Source organism: Dermacentor silvarum, chromosome 8, assembly GCF_013339745.2.
Source record: "Dermacentor silvarum isolate Dsil-2018 chromosome 8, BIME_Dsil_1.4, whole genome shotgun sequence".
NCBI lineage: Eukaryota > Metazoa > Arthropoda > Arachnida > Ixodida > Ixodidae > Dermacentor > Dermacentor silvarum.
This window is the reverse complement of record NC_051161.1, coordinates 74,617,201-74,644,248: the sequence shown is the minus strand read 5'-3', so window position 1 is coordinate 74,644,248 and position 27,048 is coordinate 74,617,201. Positions and strand designations below refer to the sequence as shown.

The 27,048-nt window shown below is 46.7% G+C and overlaps 2 protein-coding genes across 2 annotated transcripts in view; one reads left to right on the top strand and one right to left on the bottom strand.

Annotated features, from left to right (window-relative positions):
* LOC119462211 (proto-oncogene tyrosine-protein kinase ROS-like) overlaps positions 1 to 2,618 on the top strand; it is a 187,641-nt gene extending 185,023 nt beyond the window's left edge. The window contains 1 exon segment of the mRNA XM_049672884.1: positions 476 to 2,618. Within this exon segment, the coding sequence (XP_049528841.1) occupies positions 476 to 1,240 (765 nt within the window). The 3' untranslated portion in view covers positions 1,241 to 2,618.
* A 7,846-nt stretch (positions 2,619 to 10,464) lies between these two features.
* Positions 10,465 to 27,048, bottom strand: part of LOC119462710 (uncharacterized) — a 30,457-nt gene continuing 13,873 nt past the window's right edge. The window contains exons 4-8 of the mRNA XM_037724005.2: positions 24,846 to 24,912; positions 18,910 to 19,007; positions 16,626 to 16,711; positions 15,609 to 15,834; positions 10,465 to 10,485 (exon numbers count right to left, since the gene is read on the bottom strand). Coding sequence (XP_037579933.2) covers positions 10,465 to 10,485; positions 15,609 to 15,834; positions 16,626 to 16,711; positions 18,910 to 19,007; positions 24,846 to 24,912 — 498 coding nt within the window. The remainder of the gene's footprint in view (positions 10,486 to 15,608; positions 15,835 to 16,625; positions 16,712 to 18,909; positions 19,008 to 24,845; positions 24,913 to 27,048) is intronic.

Genomic DNA, 27,048 nt, shown 5'->3' with positions numbered 1-27,048 from the left:
AGACCGGCTTTAGTATTAAGGTGTTCCCGAACCTTTTATTTGTGAAGTGACGTTATTTCACGTGCAATAAGCGTGCGGTAGAGCTTGCCTAATGCCATTTCTGCTGAATGCCATTTTCCAGTTTTTTTTTTGTTTTTTTAAATAATTTCTGTGTGTACATCGCGGGGTACTACTAAGACACATTCCTTCTAGATAACCTGTACTTATTACTTTAATTTTTGTGTCACTAACTATGGTCTCCCTTTCCAATTCATGAGCTGTGGGATTTTTCCGCACGGATATCACTGTCATTATGACAGCAATTTTAGCAGTACATGCCACTTTAAGGCTCTACGTAAATGGCATTGCATTTCGTCGTAGAGCGCTCGGTGTTTGTTGCTGCTGCCAGTGTGACCATAATTCTCGTGCCTACTGTTTGTCCGATCATAGAATGTGTGTTCTTTTTTTTTCCTTTTTTTTCTTTCATCGCGAGCAGTTGCCATTGCTGCAGCACAGTCGGTACAACGCGACGCTTTTGACGCCCGAAATGACCGACAACACGACGCGGTACCTGCAGCTGCTCTGCGACAGCGAGCCGGCGGTTGACGCCGACGGCTATGAAGTGCCGCTGCCGCTGCCACCAAATCACGTTCAGCCCTTCCGGCAAGCCGGAGGCGACGGCAGCGTCGGCATGGAAACGTCTTCTCTGAGGCTCACTTCGAAGCCGAGGGCCCCTCTTCCTATTGCGGCCACGCGGTCCTCGCGCCTGAAGGCAACACCGCCGCCCGCGCTGTCGCTTCCCAACGTGTCGCCGCCGGCAGTTCCGAGAGCGAACAACATGAACTCCAGCAAGGAACAGAGCAGGAGCAGCGAGTCGCTCCTGGACGCCGACCAACGCCACAGCGATGGCGACGGGAGCAACGACTGCGGCCGGCGGTCGCCGACCGTCACATCGGCGCTGCTCAAGTCGCCCAAGAGCAGCTGCTCCGAGTCGGACTCGGTGGAAGGGGCGGCGGCGGCGTACGATCCGATCGAGACCCTCAAGGAGATCTTCACGCGCGGCGGCGGTCGAGGCAGGGAGACGGCGGACGCGCAGGGCTGGTCGTTGTCCACGTCCTCGACGGCGCCCTGTACGCCTTGCACGACGAGCGGAGACGACTCCGCGCCGGCGAGTCACCGCAACAGCGGCAGCGGAATCTCGTCCCTCTCGGCCACGTCGGCCATGGAGTTGGACTACATGCCCAAGTCGTCGTGGTGCTGAGAGCCCGTGTGTGTGCGCGCGTGCGTACGAACTTCGAGCTTGAAGCTGCGGCAGACTCGAGTGACCAAGCTGGGCCGCAGTGGAAGACTACTTGCGAGATGCACCGGCCTAAAAGTAACGGACCAGTGTAGTGTTTCTTGCCTGCCACGGTGAAAAACTGGTGAAAACTTGTTTCTTTTTTTCTTTTCTTTTGGGATCCGTCTTGCGGAACTTGTGAACAAGTGCACGGAGCACTTGCACATCAGTGGTTTCCGTCACAGTTGACTGGCAAGTGCAACGAGCGATTACCCCGTGAGACTGGAATGGACGGATGGAATTCGAGAAGAGCAACGACTACGGTTCAAATGAACTCTCTTTTACATGTGCGAAACGTGGTGTGACTTTGTTCAACAGTAATGCGCGATACCCCTTATGAGCGGACCAATTGTGGGGCGTTTTGAGATCGGTGACTTCTGCTGGGTTCAACCTGTAGATCTTAATGAACGCTGTTCTATGTTTGCTTTACACGATGCAGTGATTCTTGGGGGGCAATGGAAAGTCCACTGCATTGCAATGCTTCACTGCTGAAATATCTTGCCGCTAACAAATGCCGGTGCATTAGCAGTGAAAGCCGGAAATGAAGTGTCTACGCCAAAGTTACACGAACGGACAAAGACACCGTTCTGAACCACTTTTACTTTTTTTTTTTTGCTGTCCTTTATTCTACCTCTGTGCGGGGCACTCTCGTATGACGACGCCGTCGTGTTTCGGTCACAGTTTTGACTATAAATTTGAATGTTTTAATGCCAAAGTCAAATACGTATATAGGAACCTATGGTGCTTGGTGAACTCTTATGAGTCTTGCCTGTGTACAAAATATATTTAATAAGCCTATCGCTCCTGCCACTCCATGGGCACATTACACGCATCATATTTTTTATCACAACATTGTCACCCTTTAACTGATACTTGTGTCATGTTTCTGTACAGTGCCCCGCGTACTGTGGGTGTGTTTCAGGAGTGGCCTTGGGAAATGTACGTTCTCTGTAAATAATATAGATACGAAGATTAAGATGGTGCGTAAAATCAAACTATAGATATGAACAAATGAACTTATCTGTGTATGTACATACGTATGTTGTGTGAATCGCCTTTTTATCTGTATAGAAACCTTGCATGTCTCTTTATTTTTGAAGCCTCTGAGTATATTATAGGTCACATTTATTTTTTATTTTTGCAGCGTGACAATATTTTAACCGCACAAATATATTTGGCCAATTTTGCGTGTAATATGCGCGCCTTACGTAAGAGTGTAAAGTTAGTAAAATCATAGGCGTCGGATATATGTCGCTGTTTTATTTGTTTGTTCCAGTTCCTAAATTAAAGAGGTCCCAGAAGCTTTCTGTTGTTGTGATTTGAGCTTCCTTCAGTGACAGGTGCATGTCATGAATGAATGAATGAATGAATGAAATAATTTTCGAGACATGCACAAGTGACCGATGGCCAGTGATTAGTAACTTCCTGGAGGTCTCACGTCTTCTACTCCCATATCTACGAGAAAATGGAGTCATTGAAATGTGATGAAATTACTGAACAGTGCAATAGGCGCACAGGTCGAGGGATTGCTGGGCCAGACGGCAAAACTAGCCCTGCAAGTGAGAAACGCTTTTAAAAAACTAACCAAACAACCCCAGCCAACCAACCAGCCAACCATCGTTTGCTGCTGGTCACCGCGTGGTCTAATGAAAAAAAAAAAAGAATTCAGAGCCCTTCCACTACTGTGAAGATGGAAGCCCGCAAAGCTGTGACTATGGTGGGTCTGTTGTAGTGAATATTGCTATAGTGAATTTATATATTATCATTATTGACTATATTGAGCGTCTTCGGCATGATCGTCCTTTTTCATCCTATTCACTCCTATTTAAGGCTTGTATTTAACCAAATTAACAAGCAAGTCATTCCTGCGGTACTCCTACATTTTAGTATAATCAGCAGTGGTACGATGTCAAACAAAGCCACAGTGGTGTTCGCAATGGTGTATGAATGTCCATAACGAAAAATCTAAAGTCACAATCGTGTCATCACATGAACTCTCGGCACCAATATCTTAATGATGCGCCTCCGTTGCCTGCGGCATGCACCTAGTACCTCGATCTTCGAATAACTAACAAGCGCCAATGGTGTATGCACAATGTCCACATTTCTATAGATTGTAAACCCATGCTTAGCTACCTGCTGCATTACTTCGACTCTCCACCAACTTCCTTTTCGTTAGGCTTTTATGAAACAGTGGTTAGAGCAATCCTATAGAGTGAACCCTGGCTCATACCCGCATACCCCTGGCTCATACCCGCGTATCCAATGCGGGTATGCGCTGCACGTGATTTTATTAACCCTTTAACAATATGCCAACAATATTGTTCACCTGACAAAAAGATCTGCAAAAACTAGACAAATCCAAATATTAGTCTGCGCCTTTCAATTTACCTTTATTTATGTACTATCGACCAAAAAAGTTTACGGACCAAGGAATCTGACAAAAAGCTGTATATCTCCGCAGCCTCAAAATGCAGCCTGATATTCCGATTTCCAGCCTCTACTGGTATATGCGAACAACATTGTGATTTATGGTCTTACTGGCTACTTTTAAAGGCTGCTCTGATATTTAGCGTTTTCTGTGATCCGTAAACTTCTTTGGTCATTAGTACCTGCTCAACAGTGGTATTCACTAAAATGTCGAGCCTGAGCAGCAGCAGATGTATTGGTCACAAATCCTGAAAGCTTCGTCGTTATCTTCTTAGCGCACGGGAGGGGGGGGGGGGGGGGTCATATTTTTACCAATTCGATTTTTCCCCTTTTTTAAGCAAGCTCTTATTTCTTAACTCCATAAAGGTACATCTCCAGAACACACCTTGACCTTGCCATAACAAGTGCCAGAGACCAGTTTTGGATCTCACATTTTTTGACCATACCTTTCACCACCTGGTCAACAATAATTTTGACCACCTGTATCTCGCTTAGTTTTTAGAGAAACCGTTTCAATCGGTATGTATTTGAGCAAAGTAAAGAACTAAAGAAATAAAAACCATTCTAGGTCAAGTGTTTCTTATCTTGCCAGTTAAACGGTTAAACCGGAGCTTTAAATGTCTAAGCGAAATCGTATATGGGTAGGCGAAATCGGAAAACCATCATCATCAGCACTGGCTCGATCGTCGTCGTCGTCTTCTTCCGCAGCTGGCTCGTTGGCGCCCCTCGAGTTGCGCTCGTGCTCGGCACGCGCTCGTGCCACGGTTCCCGCGTTCATCATCCTCTTCTTCCACAGCTGGCTGCGTTGCCGCTCATCATTCCAGCGTAGAATGTCACTTCTCCTCCGTCATCGTAATGGGTAGGCTGCGTTTACGGAGGTATGAGCCATTGCTTAGGGGAGTATAAGCCATTCATTTCCTTACGCGACGGACAGATTTAATTTTGAAGTAATTTAATTTCGAAGAATCGCAGCGGCAATGGCGGGCGAATGCTGCTAACCACGCCGCCGAGCAAACTCGAGACATCGAACGCAAGCGACAATGGCGGACTGCGGGCATACCGTCAGATTCGTCGTTCTCTCCGTCGCAGCCGAACGTGTGTGTGTACCTCATAATTGAGAAATAATTTGATGAACCCTCGGGTTTTAACCCAGGGATAAACACCGCGGGGCCGCACGTTTCAGCTTTGCTGCTTAAACATGTCCACGGAGTGGAAGGGCCGACGAATTTTTTTATCGTTAATCGTGACGTAACTGAGGAGCATGTGACGTTATTGATGTCATGACCTATCAGTCATGTTAGTCATTCATTCGTACCCTTCCATGCCAATTTTGGTATATACCAAGTGAACGAGACGCGAGTTTCCGACGCCGAAAATTGTTGTTCTACGCGTCGTTTTGTCCGCTGACGCAATCCGCCAGAACCTAGCCACATACAGATTCGCTGTAAAAATATTTGAGCCGCAATGCTCCAAAGAATGTATTGGGAAAGGTATCAGCCACAGTGTTCAAAACAAGCTTGTCGACCGTGATAATTACTGCGTGATGTGTGCCGAAAAATTGTCCAAAGCATATTGTAAGATACTCTATGGTTCAAAGTGTTTAGAAGGAGCCCTCGGCTAGCAGTTCACAAAATAGTGTATTTGAAGGCGCAGTGCACCCAGACCGAGATACTATTGCGCAAGGGTTGATTAGGGTTAGCGGCGTGTGAACATTGTCGGCGCAACATACAATTTGCACACTCCGTTTCTGTAGAGTGGTGACAAATTGAAACGCGAACAACGTTGAAACCGCTCAAATGCGTTGTTTTGCTTCCAGGTTCACCAGCACTTAATTCAGACTACAAAACACACTCTTTGGCCTACTACATGCTTAGAAACCGGCAACAAAATAATTACACGCTGCACTTTCATGTAATTACTCGTAAAAGGCGTTCGTTGCTGTACCCCAGCATTGCCGACACTGGCCGCTAAGGATGCGAAACAGTGAGGCGCCATTCCAAACGACGACGATTCATGCTTCACCGGTCGTCCCGAGTTTCATAGGCACCGAGTCTTCATGCTTCTCGTCTTTATCGCAAATAAGCGGCAAGTCACATGCAGAGCATGCGCACATCAACATTTTCACATCTCGGACACTCTTGTTCCGTGATAAGTGATCGGAAGGGTCACGGCGAATGCTTATCGCATATGTCCCACTTTGCTTCCACCACTCGCTATAGGCTGTGTGTTCTAGCGCTGCTATAGTAAACATTCTAGTGCACCGTAGCGTTGCTGTCAACTCCGGAGAGCTTCAGCGCAAGGTGCCTGCACTATCGCGCTAGTGTGAGCTACTACGCGCGTCCACTTTTCCACGTGCTTTCGCATTGTAGCTCAAATTGAGCGCGTTAGTACATGCGCTGAACGGCCAACCCAGCCAACCGCTTTTGCATTGAGTTCGCAACCGTGGATCGTGGTGTGCTGTGCCTCATCGGCGACATGAGTAGAGGATCGAACACGATGTCTCGCAGCCAGCCTTCGCAAGCCAGCCAAATCTCTGTGAAGCCGTCCCCATCGCTCTTCTTCTCTCTCCCGCGCGTCCAAAAGTCGGCTCACCAGGTGACCCCTCAATCTGCGCGCAGGCTCACCCCAGACTGTTTGGTTGCCGGTAGGTTTTTTTTTTTTTTCGACGCTCACTTATTCTCGCGTTTTGCCACATCGACCTGTGTATATTTTTATTGCGATAGCAATTAGATGGACTCTCCAGGCGAATTTACGCCATCGTCATCACCGTCGCCGTGATGTTCCGCTTAAAGTCCAAGTGCGATGCCGCATGCCGTAGGTATACGACCGAAAGCTTGCGAGGAGAGCCGAGACATATGGTGGCTTGATGCGGCGGTGCCTTCTCGAGAAATGTGCACGCCGTCTTCTCAATCGCACAAGCGGAGGAGCGGGTAGATGTGCACGCGCTAGGAAGTGTGTGTATGTGTGTTGGGGGAGGGGGAGGGGGAGGGTGGGGGTGGTTAGTTCGCATCTCCTCTTCTACTCCAGCTGCGTCAGATGAGCGCGGCCGCGCGCGTCCTATCTTAGGCAATCCGCGCTGGGATCGAAGGCTAGCCGGCCAGATATAGCTGACTTCTCCGTGTGCGCTGTGTTCTAGCGAGCCTAGTTCGCGTTGAAGCAAGAGGTAGCATGAAATGGAATTCACTCGCCGCTGCTGGCGCTCTTCGTCACGACAGCGATCGGACAGCGAATGTCGAGGTCATCGAGTGAGATGTGTTCGTGTTTGCCTCTGTGCGCGTAACATCGTGCATAATAATTTACTTAGTCAGCGAATGTTTACGACAGTTTATGCAGCTGATAAAACGAATAGCCTTACTTCATATAGCTGTCTAATAATTTGCTATCGCAATCAATGCTTCGCCTCTCGGGTGAAACTGGGACTTTTTCTCGGGGTATGGTTGTGCAACGTAAATTTGATAATTTATCGCAACTTCTATTTATCTTCCTCGTTGCTATACGTGAGAATGCAGGCAGCTGCACGTGGCTGCCACGCCTATTCAATCTGCTGAGAAGAGCGCGCGCACGGCTACGGCCTTGAGCACACTACAATCGACCAGTCGACGTGTTAGGCTGACTTTGATGGCCTTCAACATAGAGGAAGGGAAAAAAAAGACTACGTATGTGGAGCAAGCGTCACATCAGGCCGCTATCCTCGGCAAGGCAACCTCCTCTGACGCCAGCCCTCTCTGCCTTAGGAGCCAATAAGCGCGAAGGCTATTGGGAAGGGTCCTGCAAGGTTGCCGGACTTTAACGTACTGGTTGGTTTCGTTAGAGTGACTCTAGTTTCGTGGTAGCTATTCGTGACGCCCCCAACACCATCGGCCCTCGCCCATCAACTCTACTTTCACCCATATCCTCCGCGCGGTTGGCGGCTATGGTTACCGCTTGCCGAATCACTTGTTGGGGAACTATTTCCCATGAGCCTTTATATTCTTTGGCTTCAGAATGTCACGTGACACTCCCTCGTCGTCTTTTTCCTTCTTCCATGGCCAACAATTTTATCCCGTGACACTCCTTCATATAGTTTCGTTTTCATACCTGCAGGTGATAGCACGCTATCTTCTGTTTGTGGTATTTTTGAATTTTTTCGCGCAATCATGTCCCTTCGTCAGTTATCAATGAAGGTAAGTAAAGAAATGTTTGTATACTGTTTACATGATATATCAGCTTGTACAAAGGACAAATATACGCACTTGTGTTCCCGTACGCTCATCCAGTAAGTTATGGGTATGCACGCACTATTCTTGTTTCATATACAGGGTGTTTCAGCGAACACTTTCAATATTTATTAAAGGTTGTCTGTGGCAGATAGCCCCATTCTAGTTAATGAGCTGGTCTACTCGAAGAGGCGGACATTGCTTGCACAAAATATTGCAATGCATAATCGACTAATTAACAAAAATTCAATAATTAGGTTTTTAACTAAATACCTGATGGCCCATATTGCAATTTACAAATTGCAGCCGCGGAGTTCGCAAGGCGGACCCACTTGGAATTAATTCTCAGGATGACACCAGTTTCGAGATATTAATTCCCGAACTTTGCGGAGAAATGCATCGGCGTTCCAGTTAATTTTGTGCTTCAATGCATAAAGCGACGTTTTGTTAAGAAAGAAACTGGAACGCCAATCTGCTTTGAAAGCGATCGCTGAATTCAAATTGAAATTTTCGAAAGTTACCGCTGAAACACCCTGTAGGTTCCACAATTTAGGTGGAACATATTTGCAAAATTGTTTCACTTACTTAGTGGAACTCCTGTGGAACGAAATTAAATTGTAGGGATTGAAAGCTTGGGAAGGAGAAAAAAGAAAAGCTGCGTTTGCCACAGCCACCTAGTGAGTATGCTCCCATCAAGAGGGAAACCAACCCACGTGGTGGCCTACTGGCTATGGGGAGTTGCGCTGCTAAGCCCGAGATGGCGGGATCAAATCCCGTCTGCGGCAGCGGCATTCCGATGGGGGCGAAATGCAAAAAACGACCCTGCACAGTGCATTGGGTGCACGTTAAAGAACTTCGGGTAGTCAAAATTAATCCTGAGTCCCTCAATATACGGCGTGCCTCATAATGAGATCGTGGTTTTGGCAAGTAAAATTCCAGAATTTAATTTTCAGAGGGAATCAAAACCCAAGCGTACCAGACTAGTATGTCACAACTTGCTCCTTACCACTTCAAAATTTCAGGTTCCTTTTGATGCGCTCTCTCTGGCTGGCGCAGATTTCCACAGTGTTTCAGTGTGACCATATAAACTATTCTCAGAAGGGCCCCGCCTGTTAGCCTGTTGGGTTTCAGGGTCATTCTGGTGCAAACATCGCGCCACATTGAAACCCGATGTCCGCGTAATCTCTCCAAGTGACATCTCCTGATTAGCCCACCAAGTCAGGTGCACGAAGAGCTAGATGTAGATAGGCGTGTCCGTTGGTTGGTCGTTCCTCCAGCGTTCATTTTTTTTTTCTCTTTAAGTTACATTCGGCAACCCTTCCTGTCAAAACTTGGTTGGAGAAAAGGGGCTGCTTCATGCCGTGGTCTACAAACTGCCGTGTGTCCACGTGCTCAAACGTTTCATCACTGTTTCGTAGACTGTAGGGGTGCCATGTTCTTCTGGGACATTATCCAAGGGACAGACAACCGTTCAGAACATGAATCGTGAGATTCAGCCCCACCCATGGAAAGATCGCGTCTCGTTTTGGCTGAAAAGAACCCCGTTTTCCTCATTAAACGACAATTTATATTTTTAATTCTTCGCAAAAGAAGTTGCGAAAAATGACGTTTGGCGCTCCGCATGGCTAAAACGTGACAATGAATAGGATGCCCTATCACGTGACCTTCCATTAGTTAACGCGACTCCTGGACCTTGTTTTAGTATTGAAATGCAATACACTCTTTTTTTAGCATAAGTGTTTTTGAACTTACAATTCGCTGCTAAACCTTCGGTAGTTGCGAGTAAAAAAAGGTGGCGCTGCCTTCGCGTGACGGCTTTCGGTGATTGGGGGCCTTTCAAGATCTCAGTCGTCGCTTTCGCTGCCGTCATCCGTGGAAACATCACGTTTAAGCGCTTCTTCAGATTTAGGTTCTTCTTTCGCATGCAAGCTAGAGTTTCCAATTCCGTATTGCAGAGGTTTTTGAGCGACCACATGTTGGTGGAATGTCAACACAATGGATTTGTTCAATTCATAGAGGGTGTACGCCACCACAAACGAAGCGTCGAGAGGCAGTTCCAGTTGTAGTACTTTATTTTGTAGACCGGAACAAATGTTTCTTCAGCCGTTCAACTTTCTTTTGTTTTTCTGAGAAACCCGTATGGATTTCCTTCGTAGCTTAGCTCTATTGGCGGGTGGATGGCAGTTTTTCGCTTTCGTACAACTTCCTTCACTTTGCGAATTTTTGCAGAAGTGATTTGAGGCTTTTTTTTTTAGTCGCTCTGAGCGTTATGCTTAGTAGTGCCTGGATTTTCCACAGAGATCGATTTCTGGTTTCTCCTTGAAGCATGAGAAGGAGCTCTCGCTAATTTTCTCGAAGGACGCAGTGAAAAATAAAAAATAAATAAAACAGACTGACAGCTTAATTTCAGTAGCCAGTGAAACAAAAAGAAACACATGGTCGTGCATTTAAAAAAAAAGGCAATTCAATTCTCTCGAGGAGAAACGTTTATTAGAATCTGTATATATGTTCGATGATGCTGAATTATATTAACGGGGCAGGCTCCTGGAAAAAAGGAAAACAAGTGACAATCAAGTTTCGAGTTTTTGCTGGCGCAATAAGCTTATTCAAAATGATAGGGCACAAATTACCAACTCAATATTTCTGCTTGCCGCAAGCACACATTCGAAAAATCCGCGAAACCAATTTGCGTTAGCTTCGTAACCGTTGAATTTGCTTTGAGTTTAAGGTAAAACAAGATGCAATTTTTCAGCAGGGCAAGCGGAAATTTATAATTACGTAGAAAAAAACAACAACGATCTGAGTCGTAAGAAAAAATTATGTGAAGCATGTGTTCACAGAACATCAGCTGATATAAATAGTTGTTGGAGTACCATAAGAAACCAAAACAGGCATGATGTCAGAGATAACAAGAGAAAGTTACGAAATCTACGGAGGGTTCAATATATATAATTTCAGTAAAAATGAAAATATTAAACTTCTTAGATGTACCTTTTACATGAGCGTACAACCTTGGACACGGTGTCAGCGCGCAGTGATTTTTGACTTCCGACAAGGTCACCATAAAGAAGTAATGATTAGGGCAGGCACATATCTACTGGTAATGATGTGTCTTAATATAATTCATGCGTTCACCAGACTAGGATTGGGTTAGCACGTGACTTAAATCAACTGACAGAGCCGGCCGGCTTAAGAGAGGCAATGCATGACTATAGATAAGAATAACGAGGTAATGGAGAACTTAGCACAATATAAACAACCCCTTTGTGTGGCCTCGATAGATTACGGAAAGCCGTTCGATTCCATAAAGATACCAGCAGTCATGGAGGCATTGCATAATGAAGGAGCAGAGGAAGCATACATAAATATCCCAGGAAAGACCCAGAGAGACTCCACAGCTACTATAGGTGACCACAAGAAACGCGGAAAGATATATCTTGGGACGGTACATCGTAACAACCGCGCTTGTTAAGAAGAGCATCACGTATGGGGACAGTCTCTCGGAAGTTATCCACTGCAAGCCTGCAAAACTTGTTCGAGGCACCACGTTTGGAAGGACTAGGTGCAAGGATCTGGGGCAGTATTCTGTAAGAGTCTACCTAGTGGACTGTCCATTTCGGCTGTCGCTGATTGGCTGCTGCTTGATGTGCAGGAAGGGATGGACTCTTACAGTATACCCCCCCCCCCCCCCCCCAGCTCTTCAAAGAGCAACGCCGAACATTTTCCTGTGTAGGAAACACCGGAGATGATTTGCAATAAACGATTGGGACGGCTCGAACCGGTAAATACTTAACGTAGTTTCGATCATTATAATGCAAAAAAAGTTATGTGCGAAAGCCTGACGAGGGACAAAAGTTTAAAGCAATGACGGTAGCGTTAAGTTAAATCGACGGACACTCATAATAAAGGTGACAGCACGGACGCTACGTCCTGTAACCTAGCTTTCTTGTGCTAGTCGGGATGTCATTGCAATTATTGCTTTAAGTATGAGCCGACTAGTGCAAGAACAAGTTCTGCAAATGGTCCATGAATGGTAGTCAGTGACTGTAAGGTGCGCAACACGGCGTTATCTGGGCCAAGCAGTCACGTGGGGAGCCGAATCACGAAAAGGAAGTTTCCAGCCGTATAAAAGTAAGTTAAGGCGCATAGGGAGAGCACTCTCGACTCATAATGGCAGCTCAATATTATTGAGAAAAAAGAAACATACATTCAGTGACTCCTACAAGTACCATTTTATTGGGTATTGTTGAGATGTTTATACTTAAAGAAATAACTAAACAGGTTTCCACCCTCAGTAAGTGTATTTATTCCTGCGGGATTCATTAAGGGCTTCATAGAAATTATAGGGGTTCATATAGGGCTGAAACGAAGAATAAGAAGAAACTCGAGAAAACGCTAAGGAGTCTTCGATGAGAGACGGAACGGAAAACGTTTAAACACGTAACGTTGAGACATCGGAAGATAACAGAGTGTAGATTAGAGCGCGAACACCGCGCTCGTCGCTCGCCCGCACCGTCTCTTATCTCCACACGACTCTGACCTTTATGCGCTGTGCATTCGCCGCTCAGTTTCCGTTGAAGCGATAGACCGCACGTACCTTCGCCCGCTGCGGCGTATGCTCTTTCTGCCAGCGTTTTGACAGTCGTTGTCTGCAGTCATTCAGTGTGATCTATTCATGTTTGTTTGTGTGCGCTCACACCACGCTTGTTTATTCAGTTAATAATAGTCGGGTCACATTTTCCAACGCACGCTACACATGCAATGCCGCCCGGATCGGCAGTGCAGCGCTACAGGTGTGTCCCTTCGCACGCGCTGCCCACGGGAAGCGCTTCTCATCAACACCACCGTTTCACACGCGCCTTCTCGTGGTCATCGAGTCTCTCTTCATATCGGTCTACTTACGCCGCAGCACACCTGCTTACTTAATCAGCTCATGTTTACTACAATTCATATTGCTACCAAAGCCGCTTACCTTACTTCGTATGACATTGCTGTGTTGCTATCGCATTCATTGCTTCGCCCTTAGGGCGAAACTGTGACATTTTTTTGAAGATGGCGCCGCCGATAAACACCCACCTGCAGTTCTTGATAGACGATGAAGAGCTAGAACTTCATGCGCGGCGACGGACGCAGCAGCAGCGGCTTATGTATGCGATGCAAGCTGTTCGTGCTGTTCTCAGAGGTACCCTGTCAGAGGATTTATTTCTGCTCCGTGGTATGCTGACGATGACTCATTGCCGATCGCAAGAGGACAGAAAGCCTTATGATTTGAGGCATCCAGGATTATGTGATCAACCTTGTGCCCAGAGACACGGACACACAATTCAAAGAGCAGTGCCCCAACATCTTCCATGATAACATGAGGACCTGAAGAAGTCATACATATGAACGTAGCGACGAGAAGGCGCCAAATTGCGACTGTTCGGTTACGTACCTGAGCGGCTGGCAAGTAATGATCGGGCCGCCATTTTCGGTTCGTGATAAGCTCAAACCGCGCCAACACGCGAAGTTCCCGATGCAGACGCCCGGCTGCGCAGCGGCGGCAGGAACGAGTGGGCAGGAGCACGGACTTGCATTAGTGGAAAGAGTCGGAAACACGTCATTTTTCCGGAAGCCGTAGCAGCGCGCGCTCTCGCGCACCGTTTCCAGGGTGGAGCGCGTAGAGCGCGCTCCGTTATCACGCACCGGAAGTCGCTTTTTAGCCGTTAAGTGTAGATTAGAGCGCGAACGGCTGTGACTGATGTTCTAGTAATGAGACGAAGAGGCGGAAGTGTAGCTGTGCAGGTCATGTACTGTGTATAGTCTATCAGTGAGACGGAATGGATGAATGTCAAAGGAAGAGTAACGAAGTCGAGGAAGCAAAGGTTCAGGTGTTGTGACCGCATTAGCAAATTTGCGTTACTAGTGCCGTAGCTATGCGTCGACATTTGTTACTAGTCGCGAAATAGCCCGCTAAGACTGTTACGTCGTCTGATTTTGAGTTACGTATACACATGCGTCTCCGTGTTCTCTAAATCTTCCTTGCACATTCATATTGATTGCAGTGCAGAGAAAAAAATAAAAAAGGAAGCGTTGACACAAAGTAGGACACGGGACAAGCGCAGATGTTATTGAGAAGAACAAACAATAAATACAAGAGACCAACACAGTTTTTGATGCATTTTTTTTCTGTTTCTTATTGCGCTGTAGACAACATGTGCTTCATAAGCATCACGCTCATCTGTCCACCTTTCTGCACTCCCTTATGTTATATTTTGATGGAGCGATGTGTGGGCACTTAAGCCTACATGCATTCAAATCGTGTGTATTTTCTTAGTATGTAAAAAAGATTCACGAGTAAAAATTCAGGCCTATACTACCAATGCAATATTTGAACCCTCAGCAATGACCAGCAATGATCAGCAGCAACCTTCGGAATCTTCAATCAGCAATGACGCGGGCATATTGCCAAGTAGCTTTTTTAAGTATATATTCTGTCATTTGAGTTGATATGTATATGTTTGAGTTGATATATATATATATATATCGACCTTTCCTAACTCGATGCAGCATGTCAATTTAGTTATAGTGCTGTGCGGGAAGATTGTTGTATTTGTTGTAGTGATGGATGTTGCGAGATTATATTGCGCAGTCTTCATACCATGCATAATTCTGAACAAAATGACAGGGAACAACGAATTTTTGTATGTGTGAGACTTGTGACGAATTTATGACGCCTGTTAATATATACAGTAGGGCTTTCGTCCAACATTTATTCTCGACCCACCGCAGTTGCTATGGCGTTCTTTTGCTTAGCACGAGTGTTTGATTGCCAGCCACGACGGTGGAAAATAAAGACACTCGTGAACATAGATTTAAGTGCACGTTAACAAAGCCCGGATGGTCTAACCTAAATGTGAGCCCTCTATAATACGGCGTCTCTAATAGCTCCAATGTTCCTTTAAAACGATGAACCTCTTGAATCAATCAATCAATCATGCATTCTCATTGAACACTTTCATGCAAGGCATGCACTTTTACACACTACGTTCTTTTTTAAAGAAATTTCTTTATTCCCTTTCATATCCCGATGGGACAGCTGCATAATTTGCATTGAGGCCTTAATTCAACAGCATAAGGATGGTTTGTTGGGCGAGTTGCTATTTCATTCTACACGGCAAACGTCGCTAAAAGAAATTTAATACGGCAGGAAGGATGACAGGCACAGTGCTGACTATAAACTGAGGTTTCTAATGAAACCACACAAATATATATTCTAACAAACACATGGTCAGAAAGAAAAAAAAGACCGCAGAAAAATGTAAAGGCAACAAAACTCCACTCAATAGTGAGCATCGAAATACTTTATCTCACAGGGATGTAATTTATTGTTCTTTTTTTTTAATAAATATATCTGAGAGGTTGGTGCCTATATGTGGCACCGGCTACTCCTCTTCTCTTACATGATAGTTGTCCTCAGAAAGTTGTCAAACATCACAAAACTGGACTCATAACCGTCTACATATCTTCTGTGTAGAACGTTCTTGTGACTAACTGTCGCGCGCTGTGCTCTTTTTGTTCTGGAGTCGATCAGGCGTTCGCGCACATTCATGTCTGAAGCCTAACGAGGGCACGTACCGACGCATTGCCTGTGAGCAGAGAGACAAAGTTGCTGTGACGTCACTTACCAGGTACATTCGCATTATGTTGGCGCTAGAGAACTTGGGCGCGACGTTTCTGTCGTCCTTCGGGCGCAGCACAAGCGCCGCCTGATCCTGGAAACTCGCCTGCACCAGCCAGCCCGTCGGCGTGACGCGGATGTACACTAAGAAAGTTTCGCCCACTTTCAAGAAAGTTTTCTTGAAAGTCGTAAACCTATCGTTACCGCTCGGCTGGCTGAAGGCGACCTGTAGCCTAGAATTAGGAAAAGAAACAAAATGGAACAAAAGAACGGAAGGTGGTTAACAGAGCTAAATACGGAAAATCGTTTCTGTGGAAGCCCGTGAGGTGAAGGAAAGTTCATGCAAGGGAATATTGTCAACCGTATAGCTACGAAGGAAACCCCTGCGGGTTTCTAGGGAAGAGAGCTTCGAAGTTGAAGGGCAATTCATCCTGTTCCGGGATTTGAACCCGGGACCAGCGCCTTACCGGGATGGTCACTGTATCATCTCGCGACTGCATTGTCGAGAGACTTAAATAACTTTAATTCGTCAGCATATAAAAGAAATGAAGAGTTTTGAATTGCTGAGGAAATGTTATTTATAAACAGGAGAGGAGAGGGCCAAGAACGGATTGTTGAGAAACTCTGCCAGTAACCTCATAGCTAACAGAGCTCTGTCTATTAATGCTCACGAAGCAGTATCTACTGCTTACGTAATTAGATAACGAGGCAGCGATGTAAGAAGGTATGTCCATTAGCGTAACCTTTGTAATGACGAGCTCATGCCAAACTACATCAAAGTCTTTACTTAGGTCAAAGTTAACATAAATGGCCCTTACTATGTACCCCTAAAGAGATATATGGAGCTAATACAGCTTCAGTTTCTGGGCATGCCTGCAGTGAATTCATGTCCGCAAATCAAGCTAATGGCCCCAATTAAATGCTGAAAAGCAAGCTTTTACAACTTTCAGCATGCAGGAAACGATTTCGGGCCTGATAACATTCACCTGAGGCTCACGAACGCAATGTGAAATACGACACTTACATTCCGTCGGTCCCTGTGTACGTCATTTCAAAGATGCCGAAAGATCCGACGTCCATTGGAAAGCCATCATGATAGTATTTTTGATTCTGAAAAAAGAAAATCAGCGTGGTTGACGCTGTAAACGAAGAACCCTATGGTATACCTCACACAGAATATGTACGATGTGTCAGGTTTGGCACAGTGATAAAGTAGATCCTGGAAATTCATTTCAAATGGATACGTCTTGCAAGCTCACCGGCTACAATTCGTAAATTGCAGTATAGGTCGCGAAGTAATTAATTAAAAGTTAATTTGTGAATTTTCGTTAATTAGTTGAATATGTTTCGATTTGTCGGGATAGTAATGTCCGCCACTTCGAATAATCGAGCTGAAGGACAAGAATTATGCTATCTGCCACAGGCAATTTTTTTTATTCCGTAAAACTTTAAAAAATTTCATATTCGCCCACCTGTAGTTCGAAGTGAATATACCTCGCGAACTCACCGGCTACAATTTGTAATCGCAATATGTGCTGTAAAGTAATTAGTTAAAAAGAAATTTTGTTATTTAGTTCATTATGCATTTTCTTTTATTGCGCAAGTGACCTCTGCGAGCAATGCAGTTGAAGAATAATTATGCGATCTAGCTGACAGCGGTAATGCTTAAAAATATGTGTTTAATCTAATAAAAAGCACATAACTTTACCAAAAACAAAAACAAAGCAAGCGTTGCCCTGGCAAGGACAAGTCGCCTTGGTGGCTCGTTCTTGATCATAACTTTATCTGAATGTCATTGCGCGTGAGTTCGCACATAACGACATAAAGTTTAAAGAGCGAAATGAAACACGCCTAAACACGGACTGTAATGACTGTTCTCTGGCTAGACGAACAACCGTGATAAGCCAAGCCAGTGTTTTATTCTGTACGTTACACTAAAGAGCAGCAAACCTAACAGGAATGTCTTTGCGCATAGAACCTGGAGTGTGTACTCGCACGTGACCATGATCTAAACTCTAAAACATAGAGAGATGCGTCTGAACGCAATGTGTTGAAGAATGGACATTTATATGTTTCAACTGCCGTTAGTATTTTAAGATTTACGATCCGCAGGAATCCACGAAGTACATTGATTTTTTATCGCTTTTTTTAAGAGCGTTTGGCAGACGGGAGCACACGATTACCTGCCCAAAGGTCTGAACTCCGAGAAAAAGCGGGCTGGTAGAGAACGATGAAGGTTATGGGATGGGCAGATATCCGTCTGTCTCGTTGCCGTACACATTGACAATAAGAATTAAGGATTGTTTTCACACGTAACCATTGCTTTTGAATTGTTTTCAAGCTACCGCGTGGGCCTGACGTTGTATTTAATTTTCCTTAGCTGATAAACCTCATTCCTTTATTTTCCACTTGATCATTATTCATGCATATCTTAGCAAGGTCATGAGACCAATGCTATCGACTTCGGGATTGCCTTCTTAGACGTATATTTCTTTATCTCCACTCGATCCCCTCAGGTAGCCCCAACATGTGGCTTGGAACTTCATGAAATACCAGCTGTTTAACGGCCTGTGACTTTGAAATTACGTGAAATATTTTATTGATCCGAAATGCGTCAAATGGCCCATTGAATGAAAAAGCCGGCGTATGTAGTGGGCAGCGGCGGAACGGCACCTAAAGGTCCCACTGGCTGCGACGCCACGTCACGAGCACGCCTCGACGGAGCAGAGCGGTCGACAGCGAACACCTGCTGCCGCAGCAGCGTACCAGGTGTTGCGTGAAGGGAGAGGGCATGCCGCGACGCCACGTCACTCTCGCTCTTGCTCTAGGAAGCCTGTGTTAACCGCGCAAGCTCTCGCCTGCGTCCTAACTGCGCCTCGGTAAGGCCAAATCAAAACGCGCCAACCGTCCCAACGTGCTCGCTCGCCCGCGAGGAGTTCTTAGCTACAAGGACTGCTCAACGGCGTTTAATTGGACAGTACTGCTTTCGCATTCACAACTCGGAAGCAGTGCTTAGGTGTCCTCGGAATTGTTCTATATATATATATATATATATATATATATATATATATATATATATATATATATATATATATATATATGTGTGTGGTGTGTGTGTGTGTGTGTGTGTGTGTGTGTGTGTGTGCAGTCACGTACACACACGCATGAACGCACGCATGACAGGCAGACATATATGTCTGCCTGTCATGCGTGCGTTTTTTTACACAGAGATATGATTGTATAAGGTATGATTGTATATTGATTGAAATAAGATTTACACAGATATGAATGTATAAAGTCTTACGTACCAGGCCATCTTTCGGAAATTTCGCCATTTCATCGCTAACGTCAACGGCTAACAGCTTGTGGGCCCCAGGGGATATTTTGAAGTGCCATTTGTCCACTTCTGGAAAGACGAACATAACACGAGAATGACTGAATGCGTCGTGCGCTCCAGAAAAAGAAAACCAGACACGTCACTAATCGCGTGGCTCTCTCTAATAACGTAAAATGGCGTCGTGACGCTCCCGTCTCCTGGGTGCTAATACGGAAACTGAGAAACAAGTATTAGAGTAAATTATTTAGGGCACTGTAACACTTGCCAGAATTTATTTTTCTTAGGTTGCTTCTCACCTAAATGCAAGAACTCCGACGCCCATAAAGCGGACCTGACACATATATTAAGCGACTGCCCCGGGCTCAAACCTAGGGCGGAACTCGAACTTAATAACACTTCAGACGGGGAGGTAGCGGTGTCCGGCTCGGATCCCGCGGTCCAGCTGCGGACCATCAACTGGGCTTTGGAGGTCACCGAAAGTCAAGGGCTTACGGCCACCTCACGCCGCCTAGCAGAAGAAACCCAGTAATTCAAATAACTCTGCATCTGACAAAAATAAATTTTTATGTTATAAATATTTTATAAATGTTGCTGAAAGGTCGTTGCGTCAAGTAGATAATAATTGATCCCCAATCTTTCAAATTGCATAGTTAACTCTTTAATATCGTATTTCACTAGCGCAACTCAATTAGTAGATATCAGTGGCTTCTGCTCTACATTGTTAGCTGTTACCTCAGGCCCCTGGGTAGTGTACTCGGCACCCTTATATTCTTGACGTATGTCATTTGGCATTAGTTCAGCTATAGATCCCAGTGTTCACATTCGGTTATTACTGCGTCATATTTCGAAAGGTGGTGTGCGAAGAAGATCACGCCCGTTTGAATAACGGTTTTGCAGATATTTACGAATGGTGTTCAGAATGGTCGATCAAATTTAATTCAGAGAGAACTGTACTACTACGTGTCACCAACAACAATTTCCTTTTCACTTCACCTACACTATTAATTTTTCACCAATAAGAGAGGTCAGTGGTTACAAATATTTGAGCGTTAACGTAAGCAGTACTCTCTTCCCGTCTAATCATGTCGATGACTTAAGTGCATCTGCAACCCTCACAAGTTCACAAATCCTCGTGAAGTCAGTAAAGAAGACTTTGATCCGCTCATTTAATACAACATTTTATTACATTCAGATAGAAACATATAAACCCTTATTCATAGCTTATGACTTGGCACCGCCTACACAAAGCACCTTTTACACTTAATTGGACGCACTGAAATTCCATAGTGTGATTCTGGCTTCGTTCATGAACACTCATATCACTTTCTTCGAGAATTACGCCGACTTAAATCATCATTAATTGCATTAAACCGTAGACCTCTCAGTCTGAAGGAATTATTAACGCTTTAACTGGCAAGATAAGAAAGACTTGACTTAGAATAATTTTATTGCTTTTGTTCGTCTTTACTTTGCTCAAATATATACCAATTGAAATATTAAGCAGTTTCGCTAAAAATTAAGCGAGATACAGTAGGTCAAAATTATTGTTGACCAGGTGGTGACAGGTAAATGTATGGCTAAAAACTGTTCTCTGGCACTTGCTTTGGCAAGATTTGTGTGTGTTCTTGAGATGTACCTTTATGAATATGACCCACACGTGCGCGAAGACGATAACGACGAAGCCTTCAGGTTTTGTGACCGAATACATCTGCTGCTGCTGCTCACGCTCGACATTTTATTGAATACCACTGGTGAGCAGGTACACAAATAAAGGTAAATTGAAAGGCACAGACTAATATTTGGATTTGTCTAGGTTTTGCAGATGCGTTTGTTAGGTCAACAATATTGTTGAGCCGCCAGTTAAAGGGCTAACGCCGTGGCCAACAAGAGCAGTGCAGAAGTGCGCTTTAAGGCTATGAAAGAATTCCTTGAAGACAGCGGTACTATTCGCCGTTATTTACGAGCAAAAAAATTGTTTATAAGAGAATTCTTTATTTTTCTTGTCAAGGTGTATGTGCGAGCATATCGGTTAGCATCGTTGCCTATGTGTGCGTATTTGTAATCTCGCCTTGTTATTTTGACTTGTACGTGACAACATAACTTTGTTGTAAATATATGTTGTATATCGTGAAGCCCCAACTACGCTGTAGAGGAAAAACGCGCCTTGCGCGACGCGGAAGCTGCCTTTCTCGCGGCAACTTTATCGTGTCGCGTGCCCCGGACGGAGGAGACCAATGAGAGCTTCCCCTTCAGTGACGTGCGCGCGAGAAACTGGTGCCATGCGGACCTACGACCGCTCAACTCGCAGTCGTTTAGCAGTATCATCTGCACACGTCATCTCTCTCTTGTGTTGGTTGCCTCGGTTTGGTCCCCTTGGAGCTTGTTTTGATTGTCGTGATTTACAATTGTTTTTACAATGATGAGTCTAAACCGAGACGCCCCGATGTAAAGTTTTGTTTGGAGACAGTGCTCCATATACGATTCTGTACGACAAGATGGACCCTGAATACGAAGACGTGGAGGCGACAGCCAGTGCCTCATTCTCCTTGTCTCTTGAACGCGCCGACGCCACAACAGAAGGGAGCGCACCAACGTGATTAGGATCACAGTGGCAACGACGTCATAATCATCATCTGGCATGACTCGCGTTAAGAACCAAGGCCGAAGAACGTGAAGAGAGCGGCGACCTGTCAGCAGGCGAAGGGAAATCTCGCACCTACACGCGGAGTGCAAGAGAGAAGGCGAGATTTTCATGCTGTCACGTGACTGTCGCCCTGGGGCACGCCAGTTGGTGTAGCCCAAGGAGGTTTTTTTATAACCGCTTTGGTGCAGCTGCACTGCCGCAGTAGCGTTTTATGCGGCGATGTGCCGCGTGCGTTTTATTGCGATAGCAATTATATGGACACTCCAAAGCAGATTTCTGCCGTCGGCGTCGTCGTCGCCGTCGCCGTGAGGTTCCGTATGACGTCAATGCAGATGAAATCGTCGCTGCGCGCCGAACGTTGTATGTGTGAGTGAAAGGGCGCGAGGGACGCGCGCTTTCACGGGGAGTGAACCCACAGCGGAGAACACACGCGCGTTATTCGCCATGCTTCCTTAAGAGCTGCAGTAGTAGGCGTCTCTTTCCTCCTTTACTATCACCATATTTGTAGAGCAAACGCGCCTTCTTCCGACCCGCGAAAGGCCGTGGGGGGGAGGCGCCGTTTAGCTGCGGCACCAAGTTCCTATCTTTATAAAAAAGTTGTCGCAGTTTCACCCGAAAGGCGAAGCATCAATTGCGATAGCAAATTTGTAGAGAGCTATACGGAGTAATGATAGTAGCTTTATCAGCTGTATAAACTTGGACATGCAGCAGCACCGGCAACACGCAGAACTGTTGTCGACGCCGTCGGCGTTATGCCCGCGTTCGCACAAAACGCGTGCGGCGTTGGTGACTGTTGCCGGAGCCTCTGGGGGCGGCTCGGTTTTCGACGACATCAGAACGGGACACTCGTCGAGCTGCGTCGGAAGTCTTTACCACCTTCTCGCCTCACAACTTTTTATTGCGATAGCAATTATATGGACACTTCCACCGGATTTCTGCCGTCGGCGTCGCCGTCGCCGTCGCGTGAGGTTCCGCATAGATAAAATCTTCGCCGCGCGCCGTATGCCCGAGCGGAAGCGTGCGGGGACGCACGCTGTCACGGAGAGCGAACGCACTCAATCTTCCCACGCGCAAGCAAGGAAGCGGGAAGCCAGCGCCGGAGGGAGCGGGGGGGGGGGGGGGGGGCGCACTTCTACTCTACCAACAACCGCGCTCGTCGCTCGCTCGCACCGTCTCTTATCTCCACACGGCTCTGACCTTTATGTACTGTGCATTCGCCGCTCAGTTTCCGTTGAAGCGATAGACCGCACGTACCTTCGCCCGCTGCGGCGTATATGCGCTTGCTGCCAGCGTTTTGACAGTCGTTGTCTGCAGTCATTCAGTGTGATCTATTCATGTTTATTTGTGCGCGCTCACACCACAGTTAGTAATAGTCGGGCCACATTTTCCAACGCACGCTACACATGCAATGCTGCCCGGATCGGCAGTGCAGCGCTACAGGTGTGTCTCTTCGCACGCGCTGCCCACGGGCAGCGCTTCTCATCAAAACCACCGTTTCACACGCGCCTTCTCGTGGCCATCGAGTCTCTCTTCATGTCGGTCTACTTACGCCGCAGCACACCTGCTTACTTAATCAGGTCACGTTTACTACAATGCATATTGCTACCAAAGCCGCTCACCTTACTTCGTATGACATTGCTGTGTTGCTATCGCATTCATTGCTTCGCCCTTAGGGCGAAACTGTGACATTTTTTTACATAAATACGCACTTGGTGCCGCCGCTAAACGTCGCCTCCCTTCCCCCCCCCCCCCCCCCCCACCGCCTTTAGCGCGTCGGAAGAAGGCGCGTTTGCGCTACATATATGGTGATTGTAAAGGAGGAAAGAGACGCCTACTTCTGCAGCCCTTCAGGGAGCACGGCGCAGAACGCGCGTTTGCTGGTGGTGGTGGTTAAAACATTTATGCTGTCCGACATGCGTTCGCTCCCCGTGAAAGCGCGCGTCCCTCGCGCCCTTTCACTCTCACATACAGCTCCCGGAGCGCGGCGACGATTTCATCGCCGTTGACGTCATACGGAACCTCACGGCGACGGCGACGGCAACGGCGACGGCGACGCCGACGGCAGAAATCTGCTTTGGAGTGTCCATATAATTGCTATCGCAATAAAACGCGTTGTGATGCGAGAAGGTGGTAAAGACATCCGACGCTGCTCGACGAGTGTCCCGTTCTGATGTCGTCGAAAACCTCCGAGCCGCCCTCAGAGACTCCGGCAACAGTCACCAACGCCGCACGCGTTTTGTGCGAACGCGGGCAAAATGCCGACGGCGTCGACAACAGTTCTGTGTGTTGCCGGTGCTACTGCATGTCCAAGTTTATACAGCTGATAAAGCTACTATCATTACTCCGTATAGCTCCCTACAAATTTGCTATCGCCATTGATGCTTCGCCTTTCGGGTGAAACTGCGACAACTTTTATTTCCTCCAGTGCTGCTTGAGCCTTATATGATTTATGTTGCAAATGTACTTTGCATGTACCGCATATTCAGGAGCCAAGGGGTAGCCGGCGCCTAACTTGGGCGCCAACATTTCCTTATATCATGTCAATAAAAAGAAAAAAAAAGAAAAAAAAGGAACCTTGTCTTCAAAAATCACAGCATATCCACGGGGTGAATGATGATGAGTGGGCGAAGCTCCGGAGGGAATCATCGGATCTCCCGCTTAAGGGGACGCTAGCACAAACGCGTTAGAAACGTGCAGTACTCTCTAGTAAGGGGGAGCGGCCACTTCTAGTACACTGTAGCCACAGCGTCTTACGCAGCCATTTACACATGCCGGAACGTGCACCGCGTTTGCCGACGCCATCACATGACTGCTGAGAGAGTATACCCCCCCGTATTCATAAACGCTCCTCGACTTGAACTTGACTTGCCACCGCCTTGGGCACCGCGTTCGAAACGCGTTGAAGGTAAGGCGGAGAGGCCACAGCGTCTTACACCAGCTTCTTACACGGACCGTAACGCGCTAGCACAAACGCGTTAGAAACGCGCTAGAAACGCGCTAGAAACGCGGCCTTTCGTTAATGTTGGGTATTTATTGCCATCGTGGTGCGTGTGTCTATGTGCGCTTCGTGGCGTAGTGGGCTAGCGCCGCGCGCTCGGAAGCGAGGGGCCCCTGGTTCGATTCCGCGCTACGGACACAACTTCGGAATTTTTTTTCTCATTTTTCTCAGACTGGTTACACACTACTACTACGACGACGGGGACGGAACGGGTGCCGCTATAAGGAGCTTCGCTCCTAAAAAGTGAAGAAGCTGTTGCACTCACCCTTTACACTTCCCATATTACGTTTCTTGTCAGCGTTTTTGCTTCCACGTTCCGCATTGAAAAGTACCTGTGAGGAGAAAAAAGAAGAGAGAGAACAGCTTACTGCAGGTAGACGACAACAACACTTACAATTTGAAACTTTCTGCGTAATGCACAGGGAAATCAGACGTGACCAGTGCATGCACGTTGAGTTCTTGTCGAGCATCGGGCATTACTAGCCCGATGACGACTTCGATTAGCCATTGATGACTTCGAACACAACCAATCAGAGCTACTTAAATATGAACCACGTGAGTTTCGCAGGTGCAGTTCTGATTTGCGGTGTTGGAAGCCAGAAATCCTGCTTAATGCGTCATGTTTAGAATACAATTTCGGCTATTCTCTAAATGATGCAAGCACGCCGTTCTGAATGCCGCTTCGGCCTTTGACCCCCATTCCATATTCGTAGCACGAAAATATTCTACATTCACGTACTCTAACCCCTCCTGGGCGTGACTGCTCCTTACCTCGTAATGTAACTCGTGTGGTGCAAATCTCTCTTTGGAGACCGGGCTTTGGAGACCGGGCTGGTCACCCTTACCCAATCCGTAACGCGGGCCCGGGCTCCAGAACCTTAAAACCCTGAGACTTGCTCAAAGTGCTACGTCACTGCGTCTGCAGCGGAAGCTCGACATCTTCTGTGACTGTCGAGGGACAATGGCCACAAGAGAAAAAGTGCAGGGATGCCAGGATACGGACAGGCCAGCGGGCGTGCTATGAACAGTTAATCATGGCCAACAAGTTCGACAGACCACTTATACAGCTGCTTCACGGAGAAGGAGTTCACGCATTTATTTCAATGATATGCCGTATGGCATTAACCAAATGATTAGAAGAAAAAAAAGGCTAAGGTAAACCTGGTAGTTGTGTTCATCGATTCCTTCTTTCTATCCTTGGTTCGCTGTTGCGCTGTACTTATAATGGATTACCAACTAGCCCGGTCCCATACATAACAGTTATTTAGTGCTGCGATGCGCTAGTGGTAATTCGCAGACACCGGATTTTCAGGCAAAATGCTTATTTTTCCCCGTACGTTTCTATAGCGCCTGTTGAGTCTACCGAGGGAAAGGAGTGACCGGAAACGCCACGCGTCGCACGAGACAACCAGGCAAGACGAGGCCGAAACGGGGCGGTCAGCGGGGCCACTCGTGAACACGCAATAAAAAAATATAAAAAAAGCGCTCGATCAGGACAAACCGGGTGTCGATCTCTTCTCTGTCACTACAGCGCCTATTTGGTATATAAGCACGAGTTAGCTAGGTCTTTTATTGCGATAGCAATTATATGGACACTCAAAAGCAGATTTCTGTCGTCGGCGTCGGCGTCACCGTCGCCGTCGCCGTGAGGTTCCGAATGACGTCAATGGAGATGAAATCGTCGCCGCGCGCCGAACGCTGTATGTGCTAGTGAAAGGGGCGCGAGGGGCGGCGCTCTTTCAACGGGGAGGGGTAAGAACGCACGGCGGAGAACAAACGCAGGCGTTCTGCGCCGTATCAGCTCCCTTAAGGGCTGCAGAAGTAGGTGTCTCTTTCCTTCCTTTACAATCCTTACCATATATGTCGAAGTGCAGCAAACGCGCCTTCTTCCGACGCGCGAGAGGCTGTGGGGGAGGGGGGGAGGGAAGGGAGGCGTCGTTTAGCTGCGGCACCAAGTACGTATTTATATCGAAGGCTCCGGCAACAGTCACCAACGCCGCACGCATTTTGCGAACGCGGGCAAAACGCCGATGGCGTCGACAACAGTTCTGCGTGTTGCCGGTGCTGCTGCATGTCCAAGTTTATACAGCTGATAAACCTAATATCATTACTCCGTATAGCTCTCTACAAATTTGCTATCGCAATTGATGCTTCGCCTTTCAGGTGAAACTGCGACAACTTTTCTTAATCCCTCTAAACGCGGTTTAATCCTGCCTACAAATGCCTATTACAACGTTCGCAGCCAATTTGCTTTTAAGTGCATAAAAACGCTTTTTATTGCGATAGCAATTATATGGACCCTCCAAGCGGATTTGTGCCGTCGGCGTCGCCGTCGCCGTCAGGTTACGTATAGAGTCCAACGGCGATGTAATCGTCGCCGATAGATAAGTGGTTCTTGAGGGAAAGGGAAAGGTTGGCGCTATCTTCTGCAGCCCTTGCGCCGTATGATGTATGTGCGAGTGAAAGCG